The sequence below is a fragment of the Monodelphis domestica genome, chromosome 2 (assembly GCF_027887165.1).
Source record: "Monodelphis domestica isolate mMonDom1 chromosome 2, mMonDom1.pri, whole genome shotgun sequence".
Lineage (NCBI taxonomy): Eukaryota > Metazoa > Chordata > Mammalia > Didelphimorphia > Didelphidae > Monodelphis > Monodelphis domestica.
The window spans coordinates 293,865,389-293,892,478 of NC_077228.1; the positions used below are offsets into that span (position 1 = coordinate 293,865,389).

Below are 27,090 nucleotides of genomic sequence, written 5' to 3' on the forward strand. Positions count from 1 at the left end.
ATGAGAAATTAAATGATGTGGCTGAAGGTCATTTATGGAGTCCAAACTAAAATGGAATGTCAGGACTTCCCAGGGCCTGATTCTGTGCATATAATGCTAAAAATGTGATCGCTGAAATCATCATTCCTTTCTTTTTAATTCATTGAGCAAATATTTATGAAGTTCTTATTATGTAAGGCATAATAATATGGAAGAAAGAAAGGAAGCAAGAGGGGAAAGGAGGGAGGGGGAAGAGAAGAGTAATACAAATGAGCAACGACCATATTTTTGTGGTTAGACAATGGTACTTAAGATGATAATAAATTTTAATATAAATAAGGAAATCTAATATAAATAGCAATATGCATCTTCAGGATTTAGTTCCCTATTGTCTTCTGAGATATCACCTAGATTACAATTCTAAGGCTCAGATTTTTGTGGGAGAGGGGTAAACTGACACATCTTGGTTTAACTTATCTGCAGGACTGAATAAAATAATGTATCCTTAAAAACATCATGTACTATTTTTATAATGACCCGGAATCCAGGACATCTTTTAAGCATAGCAAATGGATAGATGCTGATAAAGACATGCCTATATAATAGGATCAGCTAATCAATGACAGCTTGGAGACCTGTCAGTAGCTTAAGAGATGGGAGTCAACAGGTAGGGTGGCTGTTTCTCAATTTTTCATACAACTCCCAAAAGCTTGCCTCTCTCTCTCTCTCTCTCTCTCTCTCTCTCTCTCTCTCTCTCTCTCTCTCTCTCTCTCTCTCTCTCTCTCTCTCTCTCTCTCTCTCTCTCTCACACACACACACACACACACACAGACTACACTTGATTTAGAAGGGGGCATAAATTCTATTCTGTCAATGAGGAAGGAAGGAGGAAGCCTAATAGAATCAGGCTGTAAGGTTGCCTTTTCTTTCAAAGGCCTATTTGACAAATTATAGACACACCAAATAGCATTAAGAATTATTATGAGAGCATAATTAATAAAAATGCCTTCAAAATTTTAATGTGTGATGGTTATTTACAAATCAATGTACTTCACTTTTCAGTTTCCTTTTAAAACCACATGCAACAGATCTTTGTCCTTGTGTAGGGTTTCCCTAAGATATCTGCTAACTTTACAAAGTATGACAAAACTGGGATGTCTGGTCATTCTAAACTGATATAGCAATACAAAAATTTGAGTGACATTAAAAAATATTCTTTCTTTCCCCTTTTCTTCACAAGACAAAAACATTTCTTATTGTTTCTCAATGAACCCACTAAAAGTAACATAACATCTTCTTGATATCTTAGAAATACTTAAAATGTGTAATTAATAATATGCCCAAACCTTCCTATAACCAGTATGGAGAGAAAAACAGAACAAAACTTATCTATAGTATTTTTCCACTGTATTCTAAATTGGCTGGGGAGTTAATGATGGGGAGTAAGCTAAATGCTTCATTTTAATTGACTTTGGAATAGAATGAGATTGAACCCATAGAGATAAAAAGTCTTTCCTTCATGTTTTTAATATCAGCTACTACGATATCCATCTGTCAAAAGGGAAAAGATGATACCACTAGCAATCTATGTGTGTATATATATATATATATATATATATGTATGTGTATTTGTATGTGTGTATTTATCGATCTATCATCTATCTATATTTTCTATTTACATTCTATAGAATAATATAGGATCATAATAGGATCATAAGTATAGAATTGGTAAGGACTCTAGGAGTTATCTAGTCTAAGACTCCTCATTTTACAATTGAGGAAACTGTGGCTCAAACTGGGGAAGTGTCCTGCCCATTGTAGGAAGGAACAGAGTTAGTTTTCAAATTCAAATCCACTGAATCCAAAGCTTCTTTAATGGCTGATCCTTAGTCTATTTGTCCTCATTTTGTAAGCTCTCAGATCCTTCATGAACACTCCATTAGGGTCAGTCAGTTCTTAACACCTACTTCCTTTACCAGGGTATTTACAATAATCTTTCTCCTGAAAAGCACAAATATGAACACAAATATCCAATAGACATATATGAGCATGCTGGGTTAATAAAGGCATTATTACTTGGGAAGACTTTCATGCAAAACAAAACAAACAAAAAACCAACAAGCAAACAAAAATCTTTCCTACCCAGTGTAGGCTACATGTAATTCTACTATCAGAAGTTTATCCCTTCAAACTAACTTCAACTTATTAAAATACAAATCCCCTCAGTATAAAATTCTATTATCAATCACTATATATTATGAGGGCAGCTAGGGGGCACAGTGGGTAGAGGATTCAGCACAGAGCGTGGAATACTTGTCTTCACGAGTTCTAATTTAGCCTTGGACACTTTTTGACTATGTGATCCTTGGCAACTCATTTAACCCTGTTGGCCTCAGTTCCTCTATAAAATGATCTGGTGCAGGAAATCATCAAACCATTCTGTTATCTTTGCCAAGTAAACTCCAAATGGGGTCGTGGGCAGGTAAAAACAACAAAAAATTACTTATACCTTGGTGAGTATATGAAGAGTCTGGGAGCAGAAGGCTTTCCAGGTTGCAGAAAAGTAATAGGACAAACAGAGAGAGAATGCAACTACTAAAACATCTAAAAAACACAGAAAAAGAAATCTAATGAATCCAAGTGAAACCTGACCCAATACATGGCTTTGCTTTGCTATGAAATAAAGATGATGCTTCCAATAGCCCCTATTTTAGAGCTCACACAGTAAGATAATGTTACTTACCTACCAACAAATAAGTCTAACAGGAGAGAGGTAAACCTGTTTAGTCAGAGCCTGTGGTTATGTCTTAAATGTTTACTATTCATATGGATCTACCATTTTCTGGGAAAAACCAACACAAATATCTGATCCTCTGACAAGAGGGCAGCTCAGTGCCAGTTTGAAACTCCACACCTTCCTAAGGCATTAGAAAATGCTATTACAGTGTAGGCTCCTGTAACAAGTTGGATATTATTATTTAGCAGAGGATACATAATGTCTTTGGTTTTTCTGCAATTCAGTCCTCTCTCTCTTTATGGCCATGACCCTTTTCCATCGGTACTCATCCAACTAACTGCCACATTGCCTCCTTCTTTCACACTCATGACTGGCTAAACAAGGGCTTTTGCTTCCTTCACAGCTTCCTCCCCTTGAAATGTATCTTTCTGGATTTTCAACCCTATAACTAATCTAATGAACCAATCTTTAAGGTGTACTAAGGAAGGGAGAGAGAAAATCACCAAGCCTTTGGCACACTGGAAAGAGTGCTGGATTTGAGCTCTGAGGATCTAAATTCAAATCCTTTCTTCTGCTTACTATCTGGGCAACCTTAGGTATGTAACTTTCCCTGTCTTCATTTTCCTGAAGCATGAAATGGGAGGTGACAAGGGGTTGAACTGAAAGCTTTTAAGAATCCTTCTTCTGACTTTCAATCTGATGGTACATAGGACAAGTAGAGAGAACATGGTACTTGGAGTGAAGAGCTGAGTTTTAAATCTTATCTCAATACCTACTATCACTATGAACCTGGGAAACTTGCTTAACTTTTTTCAGACTGTTTCTTTACCTGTAACATTATGTAAATTGCACTTATTTTTACGGTTATGTGGGTGTGAACTTTGAAATGGTAGTTATCATTATTACTACCCTTATTCCATTTCTAGTTAACATTGGATCAGCATGGAGCCATGACTTCATTGGTATAAAAGAACTTCTAACCCAAAGGTCAGTCCCTGCTTGGTCACATATAAGCTTAGAGTTGCCTGAAGTCACCATGTGGCAGGGGCAAGATTTGACCATTAGTCTTCCTGATTCTGAGGATGGTTTTCTGCCCACTAAGCACTATTATATTTTAAGTTGAAATTCCTAATATATAAATATATGTACACATATACATATATATTATAACATTGATGCATCATCAGTTTCATATTCATACCCAAATTTTTTATTCTTAAGATGTATTTTATTATTTTATTTTATATTTTATTCTATTTTTTAATTAAAAAAAAAGCAATATGTAGACCGTGATGTGTTCTACTTTAGAAAATGTAACTGAAGCAGAACCTACTTTGGTTTTGTTGTTGTTTTTGTCAGTTTAGTCATGCCCTACTCTTTGTGATTTTGTTTGTTTTTTTTTTCTTGATCAAGATATTGTAATGGTTCCCTTCTTCAACTCATTTTACAAATGAGAAAACTGAAGCAAACAGGGTTAAATGAATTCCCCAGGGTCACACAGCTAGTATGTGACTGAAGCTTGAACTCATGTTCTCCAGATGCCAGGCCCCACACTATCCACTGTGACATCTTGCTGTCCCAACTTGGTTTTATGATGAAGTTAATACTACCTATCAATATTAGCCTTAACAATGAAAAACACCTTATAAAAGCATTTTAGAGGAGTGTTAAACTCAATAAAAATGAAAGACCACTTAAATGTCTATCTGTCTCTCTCTCTCTCTCTCTCTCTCTCTCTCTCTCTCTCTCTATCTATCTATCTATCTATCTATCTATTGATCTGTCTATCTATAAGGGATCCAGGGATCCTTAACCTGTAATCTATAAACTAAAAAAATTTTTGCTAAGCATATTTCTTATTTTTTGGATAATGCATGTTTTATTTTTAAAATTTTCCAAATTACATATATATTTTTACATTATTTTCTGACATTATGTGACTCATGGTTTCTCCCTTTCTCAACCCCACCATCCTCTCCAAAATGGCAGGTAGTAGATATAAATTTTATATGTTTTATCATGCAATACACATTTCCCTGTTCATGATGTTGTGAAAGAAGACACATATCACTTACACTAGAGAAAAATTCATGGAGGAAATAAAGTGAAGAATGGCATTTTTCAATATGCATTGACTCCATCAGTTCCTTTCATGGTTGTGGAAAGCCCTTGGAGGTGCCTTGGATCCTTGCATTGCTGATAATAGTTAAGTCATTCAGAGTTGTTCATTGTTCACTATTATTGGTACTGGGCACTACCTTTCTCTTGGTTCTGCTCACTTCATTTTGTATCACTTCATAGAAGTTTTTCCAGGTTTTTTGGTGATCATTTTGTCCATCACGTTTTATGCCTCAGTAGCATTATATTACCACAATTTGTTCAGGATAACTATATTAATTTGTTACCTTAAAAATCCTCTATATTTTATTTAGTACATTTTAAATCATTATTCTGAGAAGGCTTCACCAGACTGCCAAAGGGGTCCATAACACAACAAAGGTTAAGGACTCTTGTACTACCATCTGGTTTCTCTAAAAAATAGATAATAAAGTCTTTGAAGGCAAGTGCCAGTTCATTTTTTGTCTTTGTTTCCCCAGCACTTAGTTCAGTTTTTAGCACTCAAGAGGCAGTTAGATGATAGAATGGACATATATTATTGACTTTAAGGTCAAGAAAACCGAACTTGAAGTTCTGTGTCTAATACTTATTTACTGTGTGATCATGGTTAACATTTTTTTTTCTGATTCCTTTTTTAAAATTTAATTTAATTAATTAACTAAAATATTTTTCTATGGTTACAAGATTCATGTTCTTTCCTTGCCCTCCCAGAAGTTGATGTGCAATTCCACTGGGTTTTAAATGTGTCATTGATCAAGACCTATTTCCATATTATTGATATTTGCATTAGGGTGATCATTTAGAGTTTACATACCCAATCATATCCTGTAATCAGGGAAAGTTTTAGGGAAAGGTAACAGAAGGGGTAACACTAATGAAATATATTTTTAAAGGGTTTATTTAATTAAACAATGATAAGGGAATTGGAAGGGGATTAGGGGAGTACCTATTACTATTAATCCACTCAGGTAATAAATCTAAATAAACCTTAACTTAACTAACTAAACTACAAGGGGTTAGTAATGTCCACAGGGCCAGATTCTCACAAACTCCAGAGTCCTTGGTTGGGTCAAACAGCAGGATCAAGATGTAGAGTCCTCACAAGGTCCAAAAGGGAGAAGCCTCTCACCATTCACAATTGTCCATCAATGTGAAGGGGAACACTCACTCAACCTTATTTGATACACCAAAGTCCTTGGCAGCTCCTCAATTGGTTTCTTCAGGGAGACCACAAGGCACACCTTTCAGTCTGCCATCCAGCTTGAGAGAGGTTTTCCAACTGACTTAGAATCCTGACTTAGCCAAGCTCTGTGGAATCTTGATTGTGCACCATCCCAGGCTGCCAGCCTGCATTGCTATTCCCTGCTAGAAATCCTTTCCTACAATCCCCATTGACCCATGTGAACAAGCAGTTGTTTTTCTTCTGTGTTTCTACTCTCACAGTTCTTCCTCTGCATGTGGATAGTGTTCTTTCTCATAAATACCTCAGAATTGTTCTTGATCATTGCATTACTACTAATAGAGAAGTCCATTACATTTGCTTGTACCACAGTGTATCAGTCTCTGTGTATAATGTTCTGGTTCTGCTCCTTTCACTCTGCATCAGTTCCTGGAGGTCATTCCAGTTCACATGGAATTCCTCCAGTTCATTATTCCTGTGAGCACAATAGTATTCCATCACCAACATATATCACAATTTGTTCAGCCATTCCCCAATTGAAGGTCATCCCCCCATTTTCCATGTTTTTTTGCCACCACAAAGAGTGCCGCTATGAATATTCTTGTACAAGTATTTTTCCTAATTATTTCTTTGGGGTACAAACCAAGCAGTGCTTTGGCTGGATCAAAGGGTAGCTACTCTTTTAGGGCCCTTTGGGCATAGTTTCAAATTGTCATGGCTAACATATATCAGAAAACTTTCTATGTCTATAAGCTACAATTAAAAAAAATCTATACTTTCTATTTTAGAGTTAATACCAAGTTCCAAGGCAGAAAAGCAATAAGGGCTAGGCAATGGGAGTTGTAATTTGCTTGGGTTCACACAGCTAAGGAAGTATCTGAGGCTAGTTTTGAACCAAGGACCTCTTGTCTCCACACTTCTCCTATAGATGAATTTTTAAATCTCCATTGGAGAAAGTAGTTTCCAGGATATCTCCACTCACAGAATAAATTATACTAAGTTCAGTCCTTTACATTTCCTTTTCCTCAGATAAATTAATTAAATCACTTCTAATAAGGTCAAGCATAGGATAGTGTCCCTCAGTAACATCTGAGGGACTTTGTAGTTGAAACTTACCATTTTACTGATGTAAAAACGGAGTCCTAGAGGGTAATTTATCTAAATTAATTCTCCAAGGAAATAGGGATAGGATTTAATCCCAGTTCTTTCAACTCTGAGTGAAGTATTTTTCCTTCAAAGTCCCCCTACAATATCTTATCACAGATGTTTATATAGGATATAGTAAGATAGATCAAGCATAACTACTATCAGTAATCCAATAATCCAGGACAACACCAAGAGTCTCATATCAAAAATGCTATCTGCCACCATCACAAGAACTTATGGAATCTGAATGCAGAATGAAGCATATGATTTTTTATTTTATTCTGCATGGGTTTTTTTTCTTATATAAGTGACATGTTTCTTTTTTTCACGATATGACATAGAAGTATAAATTGCATGATAAAACATCTACAACCTCTATCATATTTTCTTCTATCTCAGCAAGGGGACAGGAGAAGGGGGGAGGGAACATGGATCAAAAAACATCAGAAACACATTATTAAGAATTATATTGAAGGGACAGTTAGGTGGACACTTCCTAGATTTATGAACCTGGGCAAATAATTTAATTCCCACTGTTTAGTTCTTACTACATACTCTTCTGCCTCAGAACCAATGCATAGGATTGATTCTAAGATGGAAGGGAAGATTTTATTTTTATTATATTGACAGATCAAAAAAGTATTAAAGGGATGCAGTTTGGAAAGAAAGGATATTATCAGGGCCAGCATTCTCCAGAGGTCATTCATGCTTGGACATGATTGCTTATGCTTTTCAAACTTTTACAGGGGACAAGGAGAGAGCAGCAAATCCTGAATGAATAGCTATAATAATAATAACTATTTGCCAATTCTGTTGTTCTGCCATTTCCATCCTGTCTGACTCTTTATGACCCATTTGGGGCTTTCACAGCAAAGATATTGGAATGGTTTTCCATTTCCTTCTATATCTCATGAAGAAACTGAGGCAAACACACAGCTCGTAAGTATATAAGGTCGCATTTTAACTAGGTCCAAACCTGTCACTCTTTGTACTGTGCCACTTGGTTGCTACCATCTACTGGGTGATACATCTACCCTATTCCTAACAGTGTCTCCTGGCCATATGATATAAGAAGCAGTAACCCTTGGAAGCAAAAGTAATAGAACTGAACCCACATTCAGGAGGGCTTATGAGCTCTAGGTGAATGTAGTCTTTTGAATTTTTAAAAAATAGTCCTGGGGACAGCTAGATGGCTCAGTAGATTGAGAGCCAGACCTGAAAATGGGAAGTTCTGGGTTCAAATCTGACCTTGGACACTTCCTTGCTGTGTGAACCTGGGCACTTAACCCCCATCGCCTAGTCCTTACCACTCTTCTGCTTTGGAACCAATACACAGAACTGATTAGAAGACAGAGAGTAAGGGTTTAAAAAAGTATTTAGGTGTCAAGCATTTACTAGCCAGGTAACTAGGCAAGTCATTTAGTGCTGTTTGCCTCAGTTTTTTCATCTGTAAAATGAACATAATAACAACCCCTATATGCCAGGGTTGTTGTAAAGATCAGATGACATATAAAGTGCTTAGCACAGTACCTGGCATGAAGTGTTATATAAACATTAGCTATTATTATTAGTATTATTTTAATATTGGAGAGAGGTAGGCTTTGGAGTTAAGAGGAACTACTGAACCTTTGCAGGCCAAAGGTGTCATAGGCTGCCAAATCTGCATTTGCCCTGTCTCTGGAGAGCTGATTGACTGACCTTCTGTGCTATTATTAAGAACCCTTTTGGGCTTAGAGGCATTTTCTCAAGAGCTCTAATGACTATCATCTTTGGACCAAGAACCTTGAGAAGGTCAACAAGGGCTATGATGGAACAGGTGAAGTTTCCCCAAGTGGGGAAGGTGGATCTGAAAGAAAGCATTTGCTGCACACACACACACAACACACACACACTCACACACACACTCACACACACCACACCACACCACACCACACCCCATGACTAAATGAGACCCTGTGTTTCTAGTGCTGTGCATCAGGCACCTTTCAGAAGCTCCTGAATTGCCTTGAATGACAGAAAATGAGCTTTGATTTCAGTGAATGGTGGTGCAATAATTTTGTCTCAGGATAGAAGGTACTGAAGTGATGCTTTAAAAATGCATTCTACTTTAATTTTATCTTTCACTTTCCCTAAAATACTCTGGCTCTGATGTAAGGCTGAAATACCTTTGGTGCTTACACAATATTAACATAATTGACTCTAATTGACAACATAATGCTGCTGGTATTGTGAAATAAAGGCAAGGAAGCTTGAAGAAAGAAATGCTGATTTTTTTCTTCTTAAAGCAATGGTTAGATTTAATTTCAAAGTTTTCAGAAAATATTGAAATACAGTAATCAGCATGGAATTTAACCAGGTGACTATCGCATCTCCAGAAAGGTTTGAGGAGAGGGGAGTCATATGTGCTGCTGATTAGGGCTGACAGAAACTCCACCACCTGAGGAAAAGCAGGTCAGATTCCAAATTGGAACCTAAGAGGACATAAGCAAGAGGCTGAGCCAAGTCAAGAGTCTGGTTGGTTTATCAGAATGTCCACAAATGAAGGGGCTGAAATGGGTGGAGAGGGCTCAACATCAACAAGAATTATCAGGTTCAGGAGTTGGATGCAGAGTGGGGGGAAGCAAATTAACAGGAATATCACTAGAGCATGAAAGGTCAATTAGTCCACCCCACGCATTTTGTTTTTTAAATTCCTACTTTATGGCTTAGTAAAGATTTAGAAAAATGGGCTTAAGTGACTTGTTTGAGGCTACACAGCTAGGAAGAATCTGAGGTCAGATTTGAACCAGGACCTCTAGGCTTGGTTCTCTCTCTATTGAACCACCTCGCTGCTCCATCCCACTCATGTGAGGAAATTAAAATCCAGAAAGGTAAAAGCAATTGCCCAAAGTTAATCTCATAATGAGCAGAATTAAGATTTAAATCCATGTTTTTTTTGGCTTGAAATCCCAAACTCTTTCTATCCATCATGCTATCTACATGTATGTCAGGCAAGATTGCTCACTACTGAATAAAATCTTGTCTCCTCCAGTCTTCAGCATTTTATGCCACTGGTGTATTCCCTTCTGTATGTATTTAACTCTGCCCCAATTATATTATATATTAAGAGGCCGCTGGTGGACTAGTAGATAGACTATTGGAACTAGTCAGGAAAACCTGAGTTCAAATCTGAGCTGAGACCCTACTTACTAGCTATGACCCTAGGCAAATCACTTAACCTCTGTTTGTATCAGTTTCCCCAAAAGTAAAACAAGGATAATATTAATAGCACCTATATTGTAGTATTGTCTGTGAAGCTCAAATTAGATAATATTTGTCAAAGCAGCTAGCACAGTGCCTGGCATATAGTAGGCATTGCATAAAAGTTTACTCCCTTCCCTTCTCATATGTGGTAGTATGTTGTAACCTAAAATCACCATTCCCTTTCCTGGATTAGCTGAGTCACAGAAATTGTAGAAATTTATCAGCAGAGCAGCAATAGACATAACTGCCATAAAGAATGTAGAAAAACACCTTTTTAAATTCTTTTGGCATTTTTCTGGTACCTGCCACTATATAAAGTGATTCATAGCATAAACGATTGGTTGACATAAAATCAGCCACATTTCCTCCTATCCTATAGAAGCAAGCTGGTCTTATTCTCCAGATTTCTCAGCTCTAGAGGACTCTGCTTTTTCAATCTGAACTTTCCTTTATGTCTTAGATATTTTTCCCAAGAACAGTGTGGAACGGAAGGTTATTATTTCTCTCCCTCTCCTCTGGGAGCAGTAATGACAACTCACAACAGAAGCATAGAGCTATGGGAGACATGCTTGCACACAACATGAAAGAAGAGATCAAGTATACCATTCCTGAACCCTGCTGCCATGTATAGAGAAGGAAGAAAGTAGGATTAGGAATCCTTTAAAGGGGTGGCATCCCACTCAAATAGAAAAAGAGGTCAGAAATCCATACATAAGTATCTCTGGGTCACATATTGACTACTTGAAAAATGAAATATTTTCTATTTACATGTAATATTAAATATTTATTGCATTTTTATTTATTTCTCAATTTTTATTGATTTTATTGATTAATTTTTATTTTCATTGGTTAATTTTTATGTATTTATTTCATTACATTAAAATAAAATATCTATTGTATTCTTATTTAATTTTCTAAATATTTCCCAATTACATTTTAATCTAGTTCATGCCACACTCAAGAATGTGAACTGGATGTAAACCACATATTGAATACCTCTGCTTTAAGGTAACCTGGTAAAGGAATCTAGCCTTTTAGCAGAGAAAGGAGTTTTCTTGGGGACCACCAGCTTTAAAAGTTGCTTCTAAGTTCACAAATTTCTGAGTTGGAGAGTTCAAGCACAGGATCTGAGAGAGAGAGAGAGAGAGAGAGAGAGAGAGAGAGAGAGAGAGAGAGAGAGAGAGAGAGAGAGAGAGAGAGAGAGAGGATTTCCTGATTTATAATGTTCTTTGGAGAAGTCCCCATTGTTCTTGCAGAGTTCCACTAGGAGTGAAACCAGTGGGTAACTTAGACAGTGCAAACCTGATAAGAAGACAATTGCTTGTTCATAAAGTTCCAAAGTATGTTTGCCTTTTGGGAACAGTCTAAAACACAGAGTGGTCCTAGGAAACTTGGGAAGAATTCTAGAACTCTGGGAAAGAAAGACTCATTAGAATTAAAATTGCCCAAATAGCAATCCCATGTTCATTTCCCTTTTAGGGAGAGATGGAGAGCTGAAGTCCTGAGTGCTTCTTATTTCTGAATTTGTTCATGTACTCTAGTGAGTCCTTCACCTTTTATGAATTTTCTGTAGGATGAAATAAAGGCTGTCCCATATACAATATGGCATTTTGAGTACCTGTGTAAGATTCAGAGACTCTTCTACCACTTCTGTAACACGACAGACACAATCAGTACCTAAATTTTATTTAGGCAATTTTGCTGTATTAATTCAGAAGGAGGTAATAAGTCAAAGGGAAATACATTGAATCTTCAGGGGGTGAGCCTCCAGAATGGGTCCTAGTCTGTGTGAGCTGAGAATCTTTGGTAGGACTCTGGGTTACAGGTTATATAAGAAACTGACAACTTTTCCACCACCCCACCCGATCCAATATGTTAGTAATCTTTCACCATATTTCTCCCAGGCCATCTCAATATGTCTGTTTCTCATTTATGCTTTCTTTGTCTCTTCCAGCTCCAATTTTCTACTTCTTGCTATTGCATGTAAGATAGTTAAAAATCAACATTTCTATTATTTCTTTGACCAAAACTTCTTTCCTTAACACCACTCCTCTCTATATGTGTTTTTAGTAGCATATAGACCCATAGTGAGCAGGAACTATCACTTTTTATATTTGTATCCCCAGACATATTTAGTACTGAATAACTTGTTAAAATATTTCTTATTTATTTTGTATGTATTTTGTGTTTGCTTAGATATGTGCTGATTTTATCCTTTATTGCAATGTAAGTTCCTTGAAATCAGGAATGTTTTTATTTCTGTCTTTGTATCCCCAGTGTGCCATATACATACTGTTTACTAACTTTGCTTGTTGAAGCTAATTCTTTATTTAATCTTTAACATTTTCCATTGTCTTATTTGTCAAAAAATGAGATTTTTAGATTTTGATAATGCCTAAGGCCCTTTGTAGCTTTCAATATTTTGACACTAAGGTAATTTTACCATAAAGTTATCCCCCCTTTAGTGCCTTTAATTCCATGTTGTGATGGACAGCTCCATAGTTCCCTTCCATATTCTCTCATCTTCAATTAGTCATTTATTTAGCAACTAGTAGGTATGATTTACTGTGTCTAGCACTGGTAATACAAAGACAAAACTAATAGAACAATTCATGCTCTCAAGGAGTTTACTTTTCTCTTTGCCACTGGGACTGGACAAAGTTTGATCCATGCTTAGAATTTACCAGTGAAGCAAGTGAAAGGAAAGTGAAATGCGAGGTATCATTCCCGTAATAATGGATTCCTCTAAAACTTTCTTTTTCCCTATTCAAAATTCAAATTCAAAGAATAGAAATGACTACAAATTAGCAACTGTTAAAATATTTAGGTTTTCTTAAAAGTATATTTTGTGTGGTCAAAGGATATGAACAGGCAGTTGTCAGAAGAAGAAATCAAGGCTTAAAAAAATCCCTAAATCATCATTTATTAAAGATATGCAAATAAAACAACTCTGAAGTATAACTCATATCTATTACTTTGGCTAACACAACAGAAAGGGAAAATGTTAAATACTGGAGAGGATGTAGAAAAATAGGTACACAGATGCATAGCTTACTGGAGTAGTGAATAGGTTTGACCATTCTGAGCAATTTGAAACTAAACCCCAAAGGTTATAAAACTACATACCTTTTGACCCAGAAATACCACTACTGAGTTTGTACCCCAGAGAGTAAATAAAATGGAAATGAACCTATAAGTGTAAAAATATTCATGCCAGCTCTTTTTTTTTGGTAGTAAAGAATTGGAAATTAAAGGGACACCCATCAATTGGGGAATGTCTGAAAAAATTATGGCATATGACTGATGGAATACTATTATACTATAAGAAATAACAAAGAGTTCCTCTTCACACCCAGAAGATTAGCCAATGTGAAAGTAAAGGAAAATAATGGATATTGGAGGAGATGTGGCAAAATTGGGACACTAATACACACTGCTGGTGGAGTTGTAAATTGATCCAACCATTCTGGAGGACAATTTGGAATTATGAGCAAGCTTTAAAAGAATGCCTACCCTTTCTTTGATCCAGAAATACTACTACTAGGTTTGTACCCTAATGAGATAATAAGGAAAATATTTAAACAAAAATATTCATAGCTGTGCTCTTTGTGGTGGTGAAAAAAATGGAAAAGGAAGGGATGCCCTTTGATTGGGGAATGGTTGAACAAATTGTGATATCTGTTGGTGATGGAATTATTGTGATGAAAGGAATGATGAACTGGAGAATTTCTATGTGAACTGGAAAGACCTCCATGAACTGATGTGGAGTGAAATGAGTGGAACCAGGAGAACATTGCACACAGATACTGAAACATTGTGGGACAATCATATGTAATCAACTTTGCTACTGAGAGCAATGCAATCATCCAGGACAATTCTGAGGGACTGTGAGAAGGAATGCTATCCACACTGAGAGAAAGAACTGTTGGAATAGAAATGCAGAAGGAATACATTTGATTTTTCACTTGTTTATATGGGTATTGGATGTGGGATTTTGGTTGTTAAAAGATCATTACAAAAATGATTAATATTGAATATGTATTGAGTGGTAATACATGTGTAACCCAGTGGAATTGCTTGTCGGCTCTGGGAGGGAAAAGGGGAAAGGGGAGGGAAAGTACATGGAAAACTACTTGAATAAAAAATTTAAAAAATAAATAACATGCAGGCTGTTTTCAGAAAAAACCTGAAAAGATGTTTAAGGACTTGTGCAAAGTGAGCAGCACAAGGAAAACACTGTACACAGTAACAGCAATGTTGTAATGATGATCAGTTGTGAAACAATCAGCCACTCTGATCAATGCAATGATCCAAGACAAAAAAGGACACATGATGAAAAATTCTGTTCACTTCCAAAAGACCTAGTAAAGTCTGAGTGCAGAGTGAGACTTTTTCACTTACTTCATTTTTAACTTATTTTTTTTCTTCTTCCTCTTCCTCTTCTTTTCTCCCTTCTTATTTCTCTTCTTCTTTTTCTCCTCTTCCTCCTCCTACTTCTGTTCCTTCTCCACCTCCTCAAAATGGCTAATGTGAAAATGTTTTACATGATTTCACATGTACCATTGATTTGATATTGCTCATTTTCTTAACAGTTGGGGAGAGGCAGGAGGAAGAGAATTTGGAACTTTATTTAAAAATTATTGTAAAATTAAAAGGAGCAGTTTTTTCCAGCAAAAGATATAAATTCTGTGAAAGAGCAACAGTACTATCATTTTGTAGCTACTTACTAAAACAAGATTCCCTTCACAATCTATATGCAGTTAAGAAACATTATTGAAAAATATCATTTTAAAGCAATTGAAATGTAATTGGTTATTTCTGTACTTTCCCAGAAAAAAATTGGTACTATTACCTTGAATTTGCATATATGTATCATATGTGCGTGCATACCTGCTGGCACAACAACAATAATGCTAATATTAAGAACTAAAATATATATAGTGCCTATATGTGTTAGCTCTTTGTTAAATTACAAACATCTCATTTCATCATTACAAAAATTCAAGAACATAGATACTATTATTATCTCCATTTTATAATTGAAGAAACTGAAGCAAACAGAAGTTAAGTGATTTGACCAGGGTTACACAGCTGAAATAGGGTGGTAGGGTAAGGGAGATGAGGTTTTAAATTGGGAGAATTATTTTTTTAGCCTTAGAATCAATACTATATATTGGTTCCAATGCAGAAGAGCAATAAGGGCTAAGAATTGTGGATTAAGTTACTTGCCCAGGGTCACACAGTTAGGAAGTATCTGAGGCCATATTTGAACTCAGGACTGCCCATCATCTAGGCTTGACTCTCAATCCACTGAACTACTTGGTTGCCCCAACTTGGGAAAATTCTGAGCTCTGCTACATCTAAAAAATCCCATGTTTCTCAACAAACAACATGTTGTTGTTTCAGCAACATAGGCAAAACTTAAGGGTACCTCTGACTAAACAAATGATGTTTTATGACTTCTTTGGAAGCAACTAAGAACATATTTCATGCAAACATTGCTTTAGAAAGTATAATATAGAGAGGCAGGAACTACCTAATAGTACCACAAAAGCACGTTTTTTGCTTGTTATAAAGCAGAACTATTGTGGACCTGTATTAAAGAGAATTTGGTTTACAATATCTGATACATATTTAGCCCTTTAAAAATGCTCATTGATAGACTAGGTTCAAATAAGACCCATATATAATAAAGGCATAATGGAAGAGCACTGGCTTTGAAATAAAATTACTTGGGTTCAAATTCCAGGTATAGAACTTACTAACTCTATGACCTTGGGAAAATTATTTCACATATTTGTTTCTCTCAGTTTCTTCATATGTAAAGACAAGAGGTTTAGTGGTCTCTTCTAGCTATAATCCCATGATTCTAAGACAATCTTGTTTATATTCTTCCTAATAGAATGTAAACCTCTTGAAGATGGGGACTCTTATAATTGTCTTTTTATTCCCAGTCCATAGCCATAGCATAGTGATGTTTCTTTCTTCCTTCCTTCCTTCCTTCCTTCCTTCCTTCCTTCCTTCCTTCCTTCCTTCCTTCCTTCCTTCCTTCCTTCCTTCCTTCCTTCCTTTCTTCCTTCCTCTCTCTATTTTCATTTTGTACATCTGTGATTTTATCATTGTTGGAAACATGAAGGGTGGAAACTTTTCCTACTGATGCTGCTTAGCAACTAACTGTGATAGAAACTCAGAGAGGTATGTAGAGCATTCAAAAATTTAAATGGATCAGCATAATACAGCTTGTATATGTCATAGGTATAATCTAAACCCAGGTCTTCCTCAACTTAAGGCCAGCCCACTATGCTTTAAACAAATGGTCCATAGTAATTTTTGATAAGTGTGTGTGCTGAATTTATTTTAATTGAATTTACATAAACTGGTCACAGAATAGGCACAAAGGACACCATTACAGTGACGCACCACAGTATTTAATATGGTTTAAGAATTATTGTAATGACTCTCCCCTAGAATGAAGCGTTATTATATAGAGAATGGCAACTGTTCTTTATCTCTATTGAGGGAGAAAGATGGTATGAGATTAAGTATAACCTTAGAAAGAGTTTCCAATAAATACATTTTGTTGTGTGTTGCAAGGAGTAAAAGGGAAAAAAGAAGCTTCAGAATTACTTTTCCTCGGTGATCTCTAAGAATATGAGAGACACTCATCATTCCATTTTAAATTGCTCTAACCAAAGGCAGGAGAAGGCCAGACTAAATGACTTCTGGAGGTCTCTTCCAAACCTAAGATTCTGAGAATATGCCTGGGGATATCCTGTCTTCTGTTAAATAATGGGAAATTCCATCTCTGCAACAATTCTGGGCACAGTACAAACTGACTTCATCAAAACACTGATGCTGAAATGTGGTTTTGTAACTGAATTCAGCATAAGGGAAAGCTGTGGTGAAATCAAATCTACTTTATCACTTTGTCAGTCGAAACTGTGATCTAAAATTGCAATAAAATCAATTACTAAGGTCCATGCTTTGCTAGAACTTCCCTACCTCTCTCATTTCCTATTGTCAGAATACAGAACTTCAGCACTGTTTGTACCCTGGGTGCTACTGTAAATTGCTCTGTTTTAAGGCTGAAATTGGTGAAGAGAATGACATGCATGACTGTGTCTGCCTAAAATGCTACTCCAAGAATTCCTTTCTCTTAAGGTAGCTTGGTGTAGTGGAAATTTTACTGGACCAGAATGCACTTTAATAAAAATTGATTATGCTGTAACAATGTTCAAGGGCAGGAGAGATAGCAAGGTTTAGTGAATAGAGCTAAACCTACATTCAAATCCCTCTCACAGATAATAGCTGTTTGATCCTTGGCAAGCCTCTCCTCAGTATTCTAGGCAACTTTCTACAACTTTAAGTTTCAGCAAAAATGATAATTTCTTGGTAGTCACGTTTTCCTCTCCTGGTAGTTCCCTATACCAATTTTATAAGATAGGTCCATTCTCCAACACTATCTTTATGTTCAAGGAACATAAGTTTAAATTTGGACCCTATTTAACTATTTAAGTGACTATGTAGAAGACAGTTCATCAATTATCTTGTCATCATTTTAAGAAAGGGTATATGATAATCTCTACTTCAAATGGATACTGTAAGACACTGTAGAAATGTGAGCCATTGCTATGGTTATTGTCCTTTTGAAGTCAGATGGTGGGAAATGTTACCTGAACTCAAATGTGTCATTTGAGCAAAAATTATGATGCATCTTAAAATTTTGAGTAAGACCTACTTGGCTTTTCGCAGTGCTCTTTTGAACTCATCAAAAGTGTGAGATTTCTATATCATTTTAAGTGTTTTATATAAAGCTTTTCTGACCACTGATCTTGTTGGAAGAAACCATGAGAGCTTCTATTCCACCCTCTCTCCCTCCACCCATTTTATAGTTAAGGAAATTGAAGCCCAGGGAGATCAGGGACTTACTCAAAGGCACATTTTCGCAGCTAATATTATTTTAAAGTTTCAAGGCTGAAAAATAGCTTCTTTTTAAACTAGTCATATTTTAATATGGCAAAGTGATAACTAAGATACTTAACATATCTATGATACAAGGCATACTTAAGATACTTAAGGTAATAAAGGGAAAAATGGGGTTAAACTGATTACATTATGACAAAGGAAGGTGGTGACTAAGATACTTAGTATTTAGGATACTTAAGGTACAAAAGATACTTAAGAACTTTATGACTATTAGAGTTAGTAAATAGGAGCATACATGGAGAGTGCAATAAGTTGGGATTAATATTTTTAAAAAGAAAGTATGTGGATCTTATCATTGCATTAGAAATACAATGAAGAAATTTGAAGAGAATAAAGAAAACAGAAAATTATGAAAATAGATAGTAAGGGTGTGAAATTGCTTCTTTAATTGGTCATGGTAAAGTCTCTCAAACAATTACCTAATCATGTTATTTGCTGAGTACTTGCTCCATAACATAATTCTTTTGTGGAAAGAGCACTAATTTTAAGTCAGAGGACCTGGATTTAAAACCTATCACATTTTGTGATTGTGGCTTTATCTCCTTGGTCTTTAGTTTTCTAATCTAGAGAATGAGGGGTTTAGACTAAATGATTGAAGAAGTCTCCTTCAGTTCTTAACCCTATGAATCTATGACTACAAATATGCTAAGCCCTGTTGAAAAAATAAAGGAAGGCTAAGACACTTTCCCAACCCTCAAGGTGTTTATGCTAGGCTTCAGGAGTGAAGTCTGACACACTTAAGCCAGACAAAATAATATAAAATTGTGTGATACATATAGGTAATATATATATATATATACATATATATATATATATTTATAGTTTAGGTTTTAATCTATTTTCCCACCCACCTTCCATTTTACAAGCAGCTGTTCTCTATGTGGACTATGTGATACCTTCACATAGATTTTAACTCAGCTGCTCATTTTGTCATTTCATACAACTCTGCCTTCACTAGGTTAACTCACATTGTCAGAATAATAAAGTTTATCAGAAGTTTCTGCCCTGGGCCATTTGGGAATCAAATCACATTTGGTAAAGGCCTTTAAGATTTCTTTTCCCTTCAGTTTTTCCATTTCTCACATCCCTCCATCAATGTTAATTTAGCTTCATATCTGCAAATATCCTCCTTCTTGTCTTCATTCTTACCTGACTCCATCAAATTACTGCCAGTTCTTGAATCCCTAGTTTCCTTCCATGTTAGCTCCTTCATGTTCTTCTCTGATTATGGAAATATTCATATTTATTGATCTTTGTTAAGTTTACAATAATAAAAAAGAAATGAAAGGAACAGAAGATTTGTAGCTCAAATCTCACCTTCTACATTAGGCTTTTCCTAAAACTTCTTCCCTTCAATTCCTAGCTGCTAACACTCTTGTTCTTGAAACTATCTTATTTTTGTTTTGTATCTATTTTGCATAATATATTAATGCCTATTCTCTTACCTGGTAGAATTATACTAAGGTCCTTATAGGCCCGGGGATTGGTTTATGATTGCCTTTATATTCCTCTAAATACCTGGTACATAATATAAACATTTAATGTGTTTGTTGACTAGTGAAGTCCATGCTGGAATATTCCCAGGAACGCTATTCATGACATATCTTTTTTTCTTAATCCCTGATCCTTATTTTCTCATATTTCTGTGCCTTCACTATAGGAAGGGGGTGAGATGATAGAGGAGTGGACTTGGCATCAGGGAGTCCTGAGTACAAATTAAGCTTCAGACAATTACTGGCCCTGTGATCACAGGCAAGTCCCTTAAGCCATGTCTGCTTAGTTTCCTCACTGTAAAATGGGATTATTAATAGCACCTTCTTCCCAGGATTCTTGGGAAGATCTAATGAGATAACATTTATAAAGTGCATTGTAAACCTGAAAGTACTACATAAATTCTTTACTGAGCCTGTTCTCTATGCCTGTGTTCTCTATGTCACCTTCTTCCTCTTTGCCTGTTGAATTTTTACCTGTTCTTTAAAGTCCAAGTCAAATGCTATTTCTTTAAGGAAGCCTCCCTTGGAATAAGGGGCTTTCTTTCTCTGACTTCACCTAACACTTCTTTTTTAAACCTTTATCTTCAGTTTTAAAATCAGCACTAAGTATTGGTTCCAAGGCAGAAGAGTAGTAAGGGCTAGGCAATGGTGGTGAAGTAATTTGACTGGGGTCACAAAGTTCAGAATTGCTTGAGGTCACATTTGAACCCAGGACCTACCATTTCCAGGCCTCGATCTCTATCTTCTGAGCCATCTAGTTGCCCCTTGAACTTGGTTCTTTGGTATAGAACCCCCTTTCAGTCCAAAGCACAGCTCAGTTGAAACATATGGTGTTAGAAAGTTGCCTGCGACTCAGAGACTTAATGAAATGCTCATAGTCATATCACTATTAAGTATTAAGAAAAGATTTGAATTCAAGTCTTTCTGACTGAAACAGCAGCATTCTATTCACAATGCTCTGTGTACTTATCATGTTCTATTACGCTTTAGAGCTGAGATTGGTTTTTATCCCTTATACCTAAAATGTAAACCCTTTCAGACCAGAGACTATGTCTTATTTACAGTCACTACTTCTCCCAATGCCTAACACACTCTTCTGCATACAACAGAAACTCAATAAATATGTGTTGTTGTTATATTGTATTCTCTACCCAGGAGCAGTTATCTTTTAGTCTTGGAAGTCTCCTAAGGAACAATAATGGAAAGACTTTACAATCACTGCAAATAATGAAATTAAAAGGAGAAAAATGAAATAGAATATAAAGTTTAAACCATTTCTAAAAATTTAAAAGCACAAGCAAACTTTGCAGAATGTAATCCTGAGAAGGTTGGACCAACAAAGGCTTTGGAAGACTGCAAAATAAGGTGATTGGAAATTATGTTCCAGTATACAAGGCTGATTTATAACTTTTAATATTGGTAGAATTTATTTACATAAAATTATAGTTTCATAGCATCATAGGTCTAGAGATGGAAAGGACATGAACCATCTAGTCCTCATTTTCAAAAAGGAGGAAACTGAGGCTAAGGGAAATGAAGCAACAACCCAAAGTGACATAGATAATTCAGGTAGATTCCTGATTATTATACTGTCTCATGAATATCAGCAGATCCCTAGTCAGGTATATCTCAATTAGTCATCAAGTATTTATTGAGAGCTGACTGAGGTCTTAGCCATAACTGTTATTAACAGAGTCAAGTGTCAAGAATGTACCCAAGCAAGAGGTAACATATGCTCTCTAACATATTTGAGGAAGTTTCTATGCTGGGGGATGGGTGTTGCTGGTATAAGAAGGAATGCACCTGGGATGCTTTCACTGTATCTTGCTATTTGAAACCAATTATATATGAGTATCAAGTTCAGGTGAAAGTAAAAGACTGAAAATGCTAACAGAAACCTCAAAATTTTTGAACCAGAAAAAGTCACAGGTATCTCACACTAACTACAGCTCTATTTAAAATCCAGTAGGCACTTTAGGGATACAAAAGTATGTTAGGCAATGTCCTTGTGTACAAAAAGCTTTGGCCAGGTAGTATGTTACTTCTCATTGATTAAGTACGTACTTTGGGTGGCCCTGTATCTCAGGAATTTGTACCAGAGGCATTGGAGGCAACTAGGTGGCACAGTGGAGAAGGCACTGGCATACCCAGTCAGAAATACCCAGATTCAGATCCAACATCATTCACGTACCAGAGCCTGTGATCCTAGGTAAGTCACATAACTGCTGTCTGCCTCAGTTTCCTTAGATGAAAACTATTAATAAAAATAGTACTAATCTCCCAGCGTTGTTGTAAGGATCAAATGAGATTATAGGCATATTGCCTGACATGTGATAGATGTGTAATACATAATTATTTCTTTTCTTTCCTTACCAAGAAGAGGGAGGAATAAGGGAATAAGCATTTACATAACATTTACTATGTGCCATGCACTGTGCTAAGCATTTTATAGATATTATGATATACACAAATAAACACAATATTCAGGCTGGACAATATTGCCTTATTCTAAAAAATGTAGAAGTCCCAGTAAACAAAACAAGCGGAGCACATTACTTTCCTTAATAAGGAAGATTTGAGGTTAAAGTACAAAGTAGTTTCAAGGTCTACTTCACATTATATAGTCAGTTTAGGAAGACTCTCTTTATAAAATTTGCAACTAGGGGAATTACCTCCTAATCTCTTCTGGTATTTTTTTCAAGTGATAATATTGATCCTATGGAATTCAGGAATTTAAAAGTTACTGTTGCACATATACAAATGCATATTACTTCCTCTCCCATTAGTTCCTGGAGAACCAGCAAAGCCCTTACCTAGATTTGGGACTGATGAAACATTTTTTCTTGTTTCATTAAATTTCCTGTGACTCCTTAGCTTTAAAAAAGCTAACACCCTGAGCATTCTCTAGATCCTTTTTTAAACCAGGGCACAACACTTTAAGGAGGCTAGTTAAGGGTTTCTCTGAATCATTCCAAGTGTCAGTATGCCCAGTTTATTCAACTGTAATTCAATTCAAGAGAAAGTCTTTTTTTTCTGCTCATTTTTTTTCTTTCTTCTCACTTTTGGAGTGGAGACCATCATTATATAAATGCAATCAGTAAATAAATAAAATAACCTTGTGCTCACTCTTCATTTATCCAGACTGGATGAACTGCCTGTGATTTCTGAATTAATACCATGTTTTTCCCCCTCCCCATTTTCACTCAGGTGTGATGGGATCATGCAATAACATGTCAATTAGGAAAAGTAACTTTTTTTTTTTCTCCAGGACACCACTTGTCTCATAAATTACTTTAATATAGAGCAATTTCAGAAGACTCATTACCTTAAGCTCACAAATGGTGCACTGACTCTAGAAAAGTCACATTTGTCCCTGAAACTTCAGTAATCTGAAGGCTGAATGCCCTATTACCTGCAGCAGACAAATCCTGACAGACCAGAAAGGGCCTGAAAAATTTCATTCAAAGTTACGGAAACTGGAGGAAGTGGATCAAAAACCCAAATTTTTCCTACTGCTCCTTTATTACTAAAAGGATTCTAACTTTGTTATATGTTGGCTGAACAAGTGTTTGTTCATTTGTTTGGGGTTTTTTGACTCAAAACATTGCAATCATCTTGTTTCAGTTTGAGGTTTTGTGGGAGGGAAAATATAACATGTTTTTGATGGCATACAATCCACCAGTAGAATAGTTAATAGCAGAACATTATCTTTCACTAAAGACAGAAAATTAACAACCTTTTCTTTTTGTATGCAAATACACACTCCCACAATTCCTGGAATCCCTACTACATTCATAACTCACTACTGACAGACACACAAACACTGATATGAACTCTTTGGAACACAAATGAAGTCACCCTCCCCTGGAGCCAAAACTTAGAGTTATGTTACCAATTGGACTTGTAATCAGTAATAATTTTTAAAAAATGATCTTACCCTCCCCACCACCAAGGCCACAAAAGAAATCCCCAAACTCTTAAGGATTCCCCCTCCCACTTCCATTCACTGATTTTTTAACCCTTAACAAAGATGTAATTGCAGGGTCTCAGAAGCAGTTTTTAAATTTTTTAAAAATATTTTGGTGTTTTGTTTTTCTCATTTAATTAATATCTAACTGCAAAATTCATTGTTTCTTTCATTCAACACTTCCCATCTTTTACTTCCCCCACACCCCGAATTGCCTTCAGGATGAGACCTCTGCATTTTCTTTGCTTGTTTAGGGCAAGAAATGAAGAGCTTCCTCTTTAATTGGCAGAAGCATGCAGGAGGAGCATACCTTCAATTTAGTGTTGGGATACCTCACTTGCACCCTGGCTGTTGTCTTATTGGAGACGGCAGCCTGCCTGAGATCCTCTAGTACTGAAATTATATCATCCAGCACGCATTTCTTATCCTGATTTCTCAACACACACAGATGGGAAAAAGTATAATTATAGCCCTTGTGGTTCACCTTCATTTCCAGCACGGCTCGGTGGGTCTGCAGGATCCCCTCAGCCTGGAGCAAAATATTGTGTCCGGGTGGGGAGAGGAGGATTACCCTGCCATACCTCCCTGGGGTGTGCAAGTCCGAATAGAGCTGGCTTTTGGACTGGTCCAGGGGGAAGAGACTCCCCGCCAGGCTCCGCTCGATCTTCGCCAAGCTGTGGCTTGGGGCGACTAACCGCTCCAGGTCGCTCTCCGGCTGGAAGCGGTTGAGCACGCTGAAGCCGAAGATGATGGTCAGGACTGCAGGCACGGTGAGGAAGAAGACGGGGTGCCGGCTCACGCACAAGCCCAGCCTGTGGCAGAACGACTGGAGCCCTCTGCGAATGACCTGCCGCAGCATCCTCCACCCGATCCAGCTCGCAGACGCTCCCGGCCGTCTTAAAAAGCACATGTGACATGTGTAAGCGCCGAGTTGTTCCCCCCTCTTCACCCCGGATTCCCCCACCCTCCAGCCGATACCCCCCTCCCCTCCCGCCACCACCACAGCGGCGGCTGACAACCCCCCTCCCTCTTCTCTTCACCTCCCTAACCATGCCGCCTGTCTTTCCCCATCCCCACCTCCATGCACTCCTACTACTCTTTCAAACACTGCAGCAAGTTGCAGCAAGGCGGGCACAAATGGATAGCGGGAGTGGGGGCGGGGGGAGCGGGCAGAGACAGGGCCAAGGGATGGAGAGTGGGGGGCTCAGGCCGGAAGCCTCAGCGCCAGGGTCCCCACCTCTACCTTCCTCCCCGGCCCCCCTCTCCGCTTCTCCCTGGGCCCCCAGCTCACCGCATGGGCAGCTTTCTCTTTCTCTCTCGCTATCCCTTCATCTCTCTGCTGCAGTCCCCCCCGACCTCCCTTGGAGGAGGTGGTTCGGTGTGGAGCCGTCCCAGGGCTATCCTATCAGTTCGGCTGGATTTATGTACTTAACTAGAACCATGTGCCTCGGTGTTGTAAGAGGCAGACATGTGCCCCAGAATGGGAGGGGAGGGGAAGAGAAGGAGGGGGTAAAGAAGGAGGGGAAGGGAAAGGGGCAGAGAGATGGTTCCAAAAAAATTAAGTGCTGACAGTTATTTTTAGTGTTTTTTTTTTCTCTTTCAATCAACCCAGGGTCACCCAAGTGAGTGGAAGAGGAAACAAGTGAAGGTGCGAAGGCTCCGTTAGGCTGGGGGCTCTCATAGAGTATAGGAAGCTGGGAAAGCAGGTTAACCCATCGCAGCTACCAGAAGCCTGCTTTCCTCTCTGCTTTCCCACGGCCCGCGAATTTCGCATCTCAGCTCTGGGGAAAAGAGCGGGGAGGATGATGCTGCATTTTTAACATATCACAAAGCGTGCGAAGGATTTCCGCGCAACACCTCCCAGAGCTGCCTCTCTTAAGGCGGTGCCGGCTGTAGCTATGGGGCTGCCTGAAGACCCTGGTCTCTCCCCGGTACTCCAGAGTGCACAGATCCTTTGCACTCCCTTTGGCCCTCAGCTGGATTGAGAAGAGACATTTGGCGGCAACAAAAGCCTTTAGCGTGTACTGGAGTGGGAGGTGAGGGGTGGAGGGAACCAAACCTAAAAATGCATGTGACGTGTGTGATAATATTGATGTTTTATGGAATACAATAGACAAGTGTTTTTGCAAATGAGATTTAAAAACCAGAAGTTCTCAGAGTTCCCCACAAGGCCACACCCCCTCCAGGTCCCTCAGTCTCCTGCTCCCCACCTGCTTCCCACCCCCACCGCAGGTACAAACCATCAGGTAGGCTTTAAGGGCATGATCTGAAGATATCTGAGCTGAACCTGAGCTTGTTTGCTGAGCGAGTTGAAATCGAGCAGTCAGCAGTTGGGACAACCACATCATTTGGTTTTAAGAGAGACCAGGGAGGTGGGGAACAGGCTCACGACTGCAGTCACCTGATGTGAGATAGGTGGAGGCAGGTCACTTCATCAAAAAGAAAAATACTTGGTCTTTTACTACTATTGATGTTTGTTTGTTTGTTTGTTTTAATAATCCAGCCACTTACCTGATTGCCTCCAGTCTAAATAGGAGTGACTGTGAAGTGTTATCCTGTATCAATCTCAGCATCTGCAGACTCAAGGGTGCGGATCTAGAAGCCTTGCTGTGTGAAAAATGCATATTACAAAGCCACTAAAATAATTAGCATACATCACCCATGTGTTAAGTGTATATTCCATAAAAGACTATAGGGAAATCTCCCCATAAAATCTCAGTGACCTGAAGAGTAACTTAACATAGAAATCCTTTCATGGGCTTCTTTCTGCTCCCTCATCATACTTGATTCAGTTTAGCAATCCTAAAAAACCTGATTAAAAAGTACATATTAATGTGCAAGCCAAAAATATATTAACTAGGGTTATGGTCATAGTCACAAGAGGTTTATTGTGAGATCTTTAATAACACAGCAGGAGGCCTATTACTCCATTTGTAGAAATACAAATAAAATCTCAAATGTTTCAAAGAATATTCAAAGAATAAAATGTCATGTCTTTCCTTTCCTTCAGTAGAATTAATCTTCTTTCATGAGGTCAATTATTCTATGAAGAGTTTGGAGCAAGGAATCAAGTGAGAATGAGAGTCATGAGAGAAACATCAAATTAGAATTTTTAGACTTTGAGAAGGGACTATAAAGGTCATCCAGTGGTCTTCCCAATGTAGAAAACCTTCTACATCATTTATATGTTTATCTCACCTCTGCTTGGATATTTCCAGGGTGAGGATATTCATTACTTTAA

At 37.5% G+C, this 27,090-nt stretch overlaps 1 protein-coding gene and 1 long non-coding RNA gene across 4 annotated transcripts in view; one reads left to right on the top strand and one right to left on the bottom strand.

Annotated features, from left to right (window-relative positions):
- The window catches only part of PTCHD4 (patched domain containing 4), a 355,118-nt gene extending 329,819 nt beyond the window's left edge, over positions 1-25,299 (bottom strand). Inside the window, exons 1-2 of one of the 3 annotated variants that reach the window (XM_007484054.2) lie at positions 25,141-25,299; positions 24,160-24,745 (exon numbers count right to left, since the gene is read on the bottom strand). In XM_007484054.2, the coding sequence (XP_007484116.1) occupies positions 24,160-24,745; positions 25,141-25,145 (591 nt within the window). In that variant the 5' untranslated portion in view covers positions 25,146-25,299. Of the gene's footprint in view, positions 1-24,159; positions 24,760-25,140 lie in introns of those variants that run through there. The other 2 variants (XM_007484055.2, XM_001369221.3) reach the window with 2 other exon arrangements.
- Positions 24,169-26,835, top strand: LOC130457392 (uncharacterized). The gene is made up of 2 exons (XR_008916566.1): positions 24,169-24,768; positions 25,462-26,835. It is a non-coding gene; the product is annotated as an uncharacterized LOC130457392 (long non-coding RNA).
- The last annotated feature ends 255 nt before the right edge of the window (positions 26,836-27,090 follow it).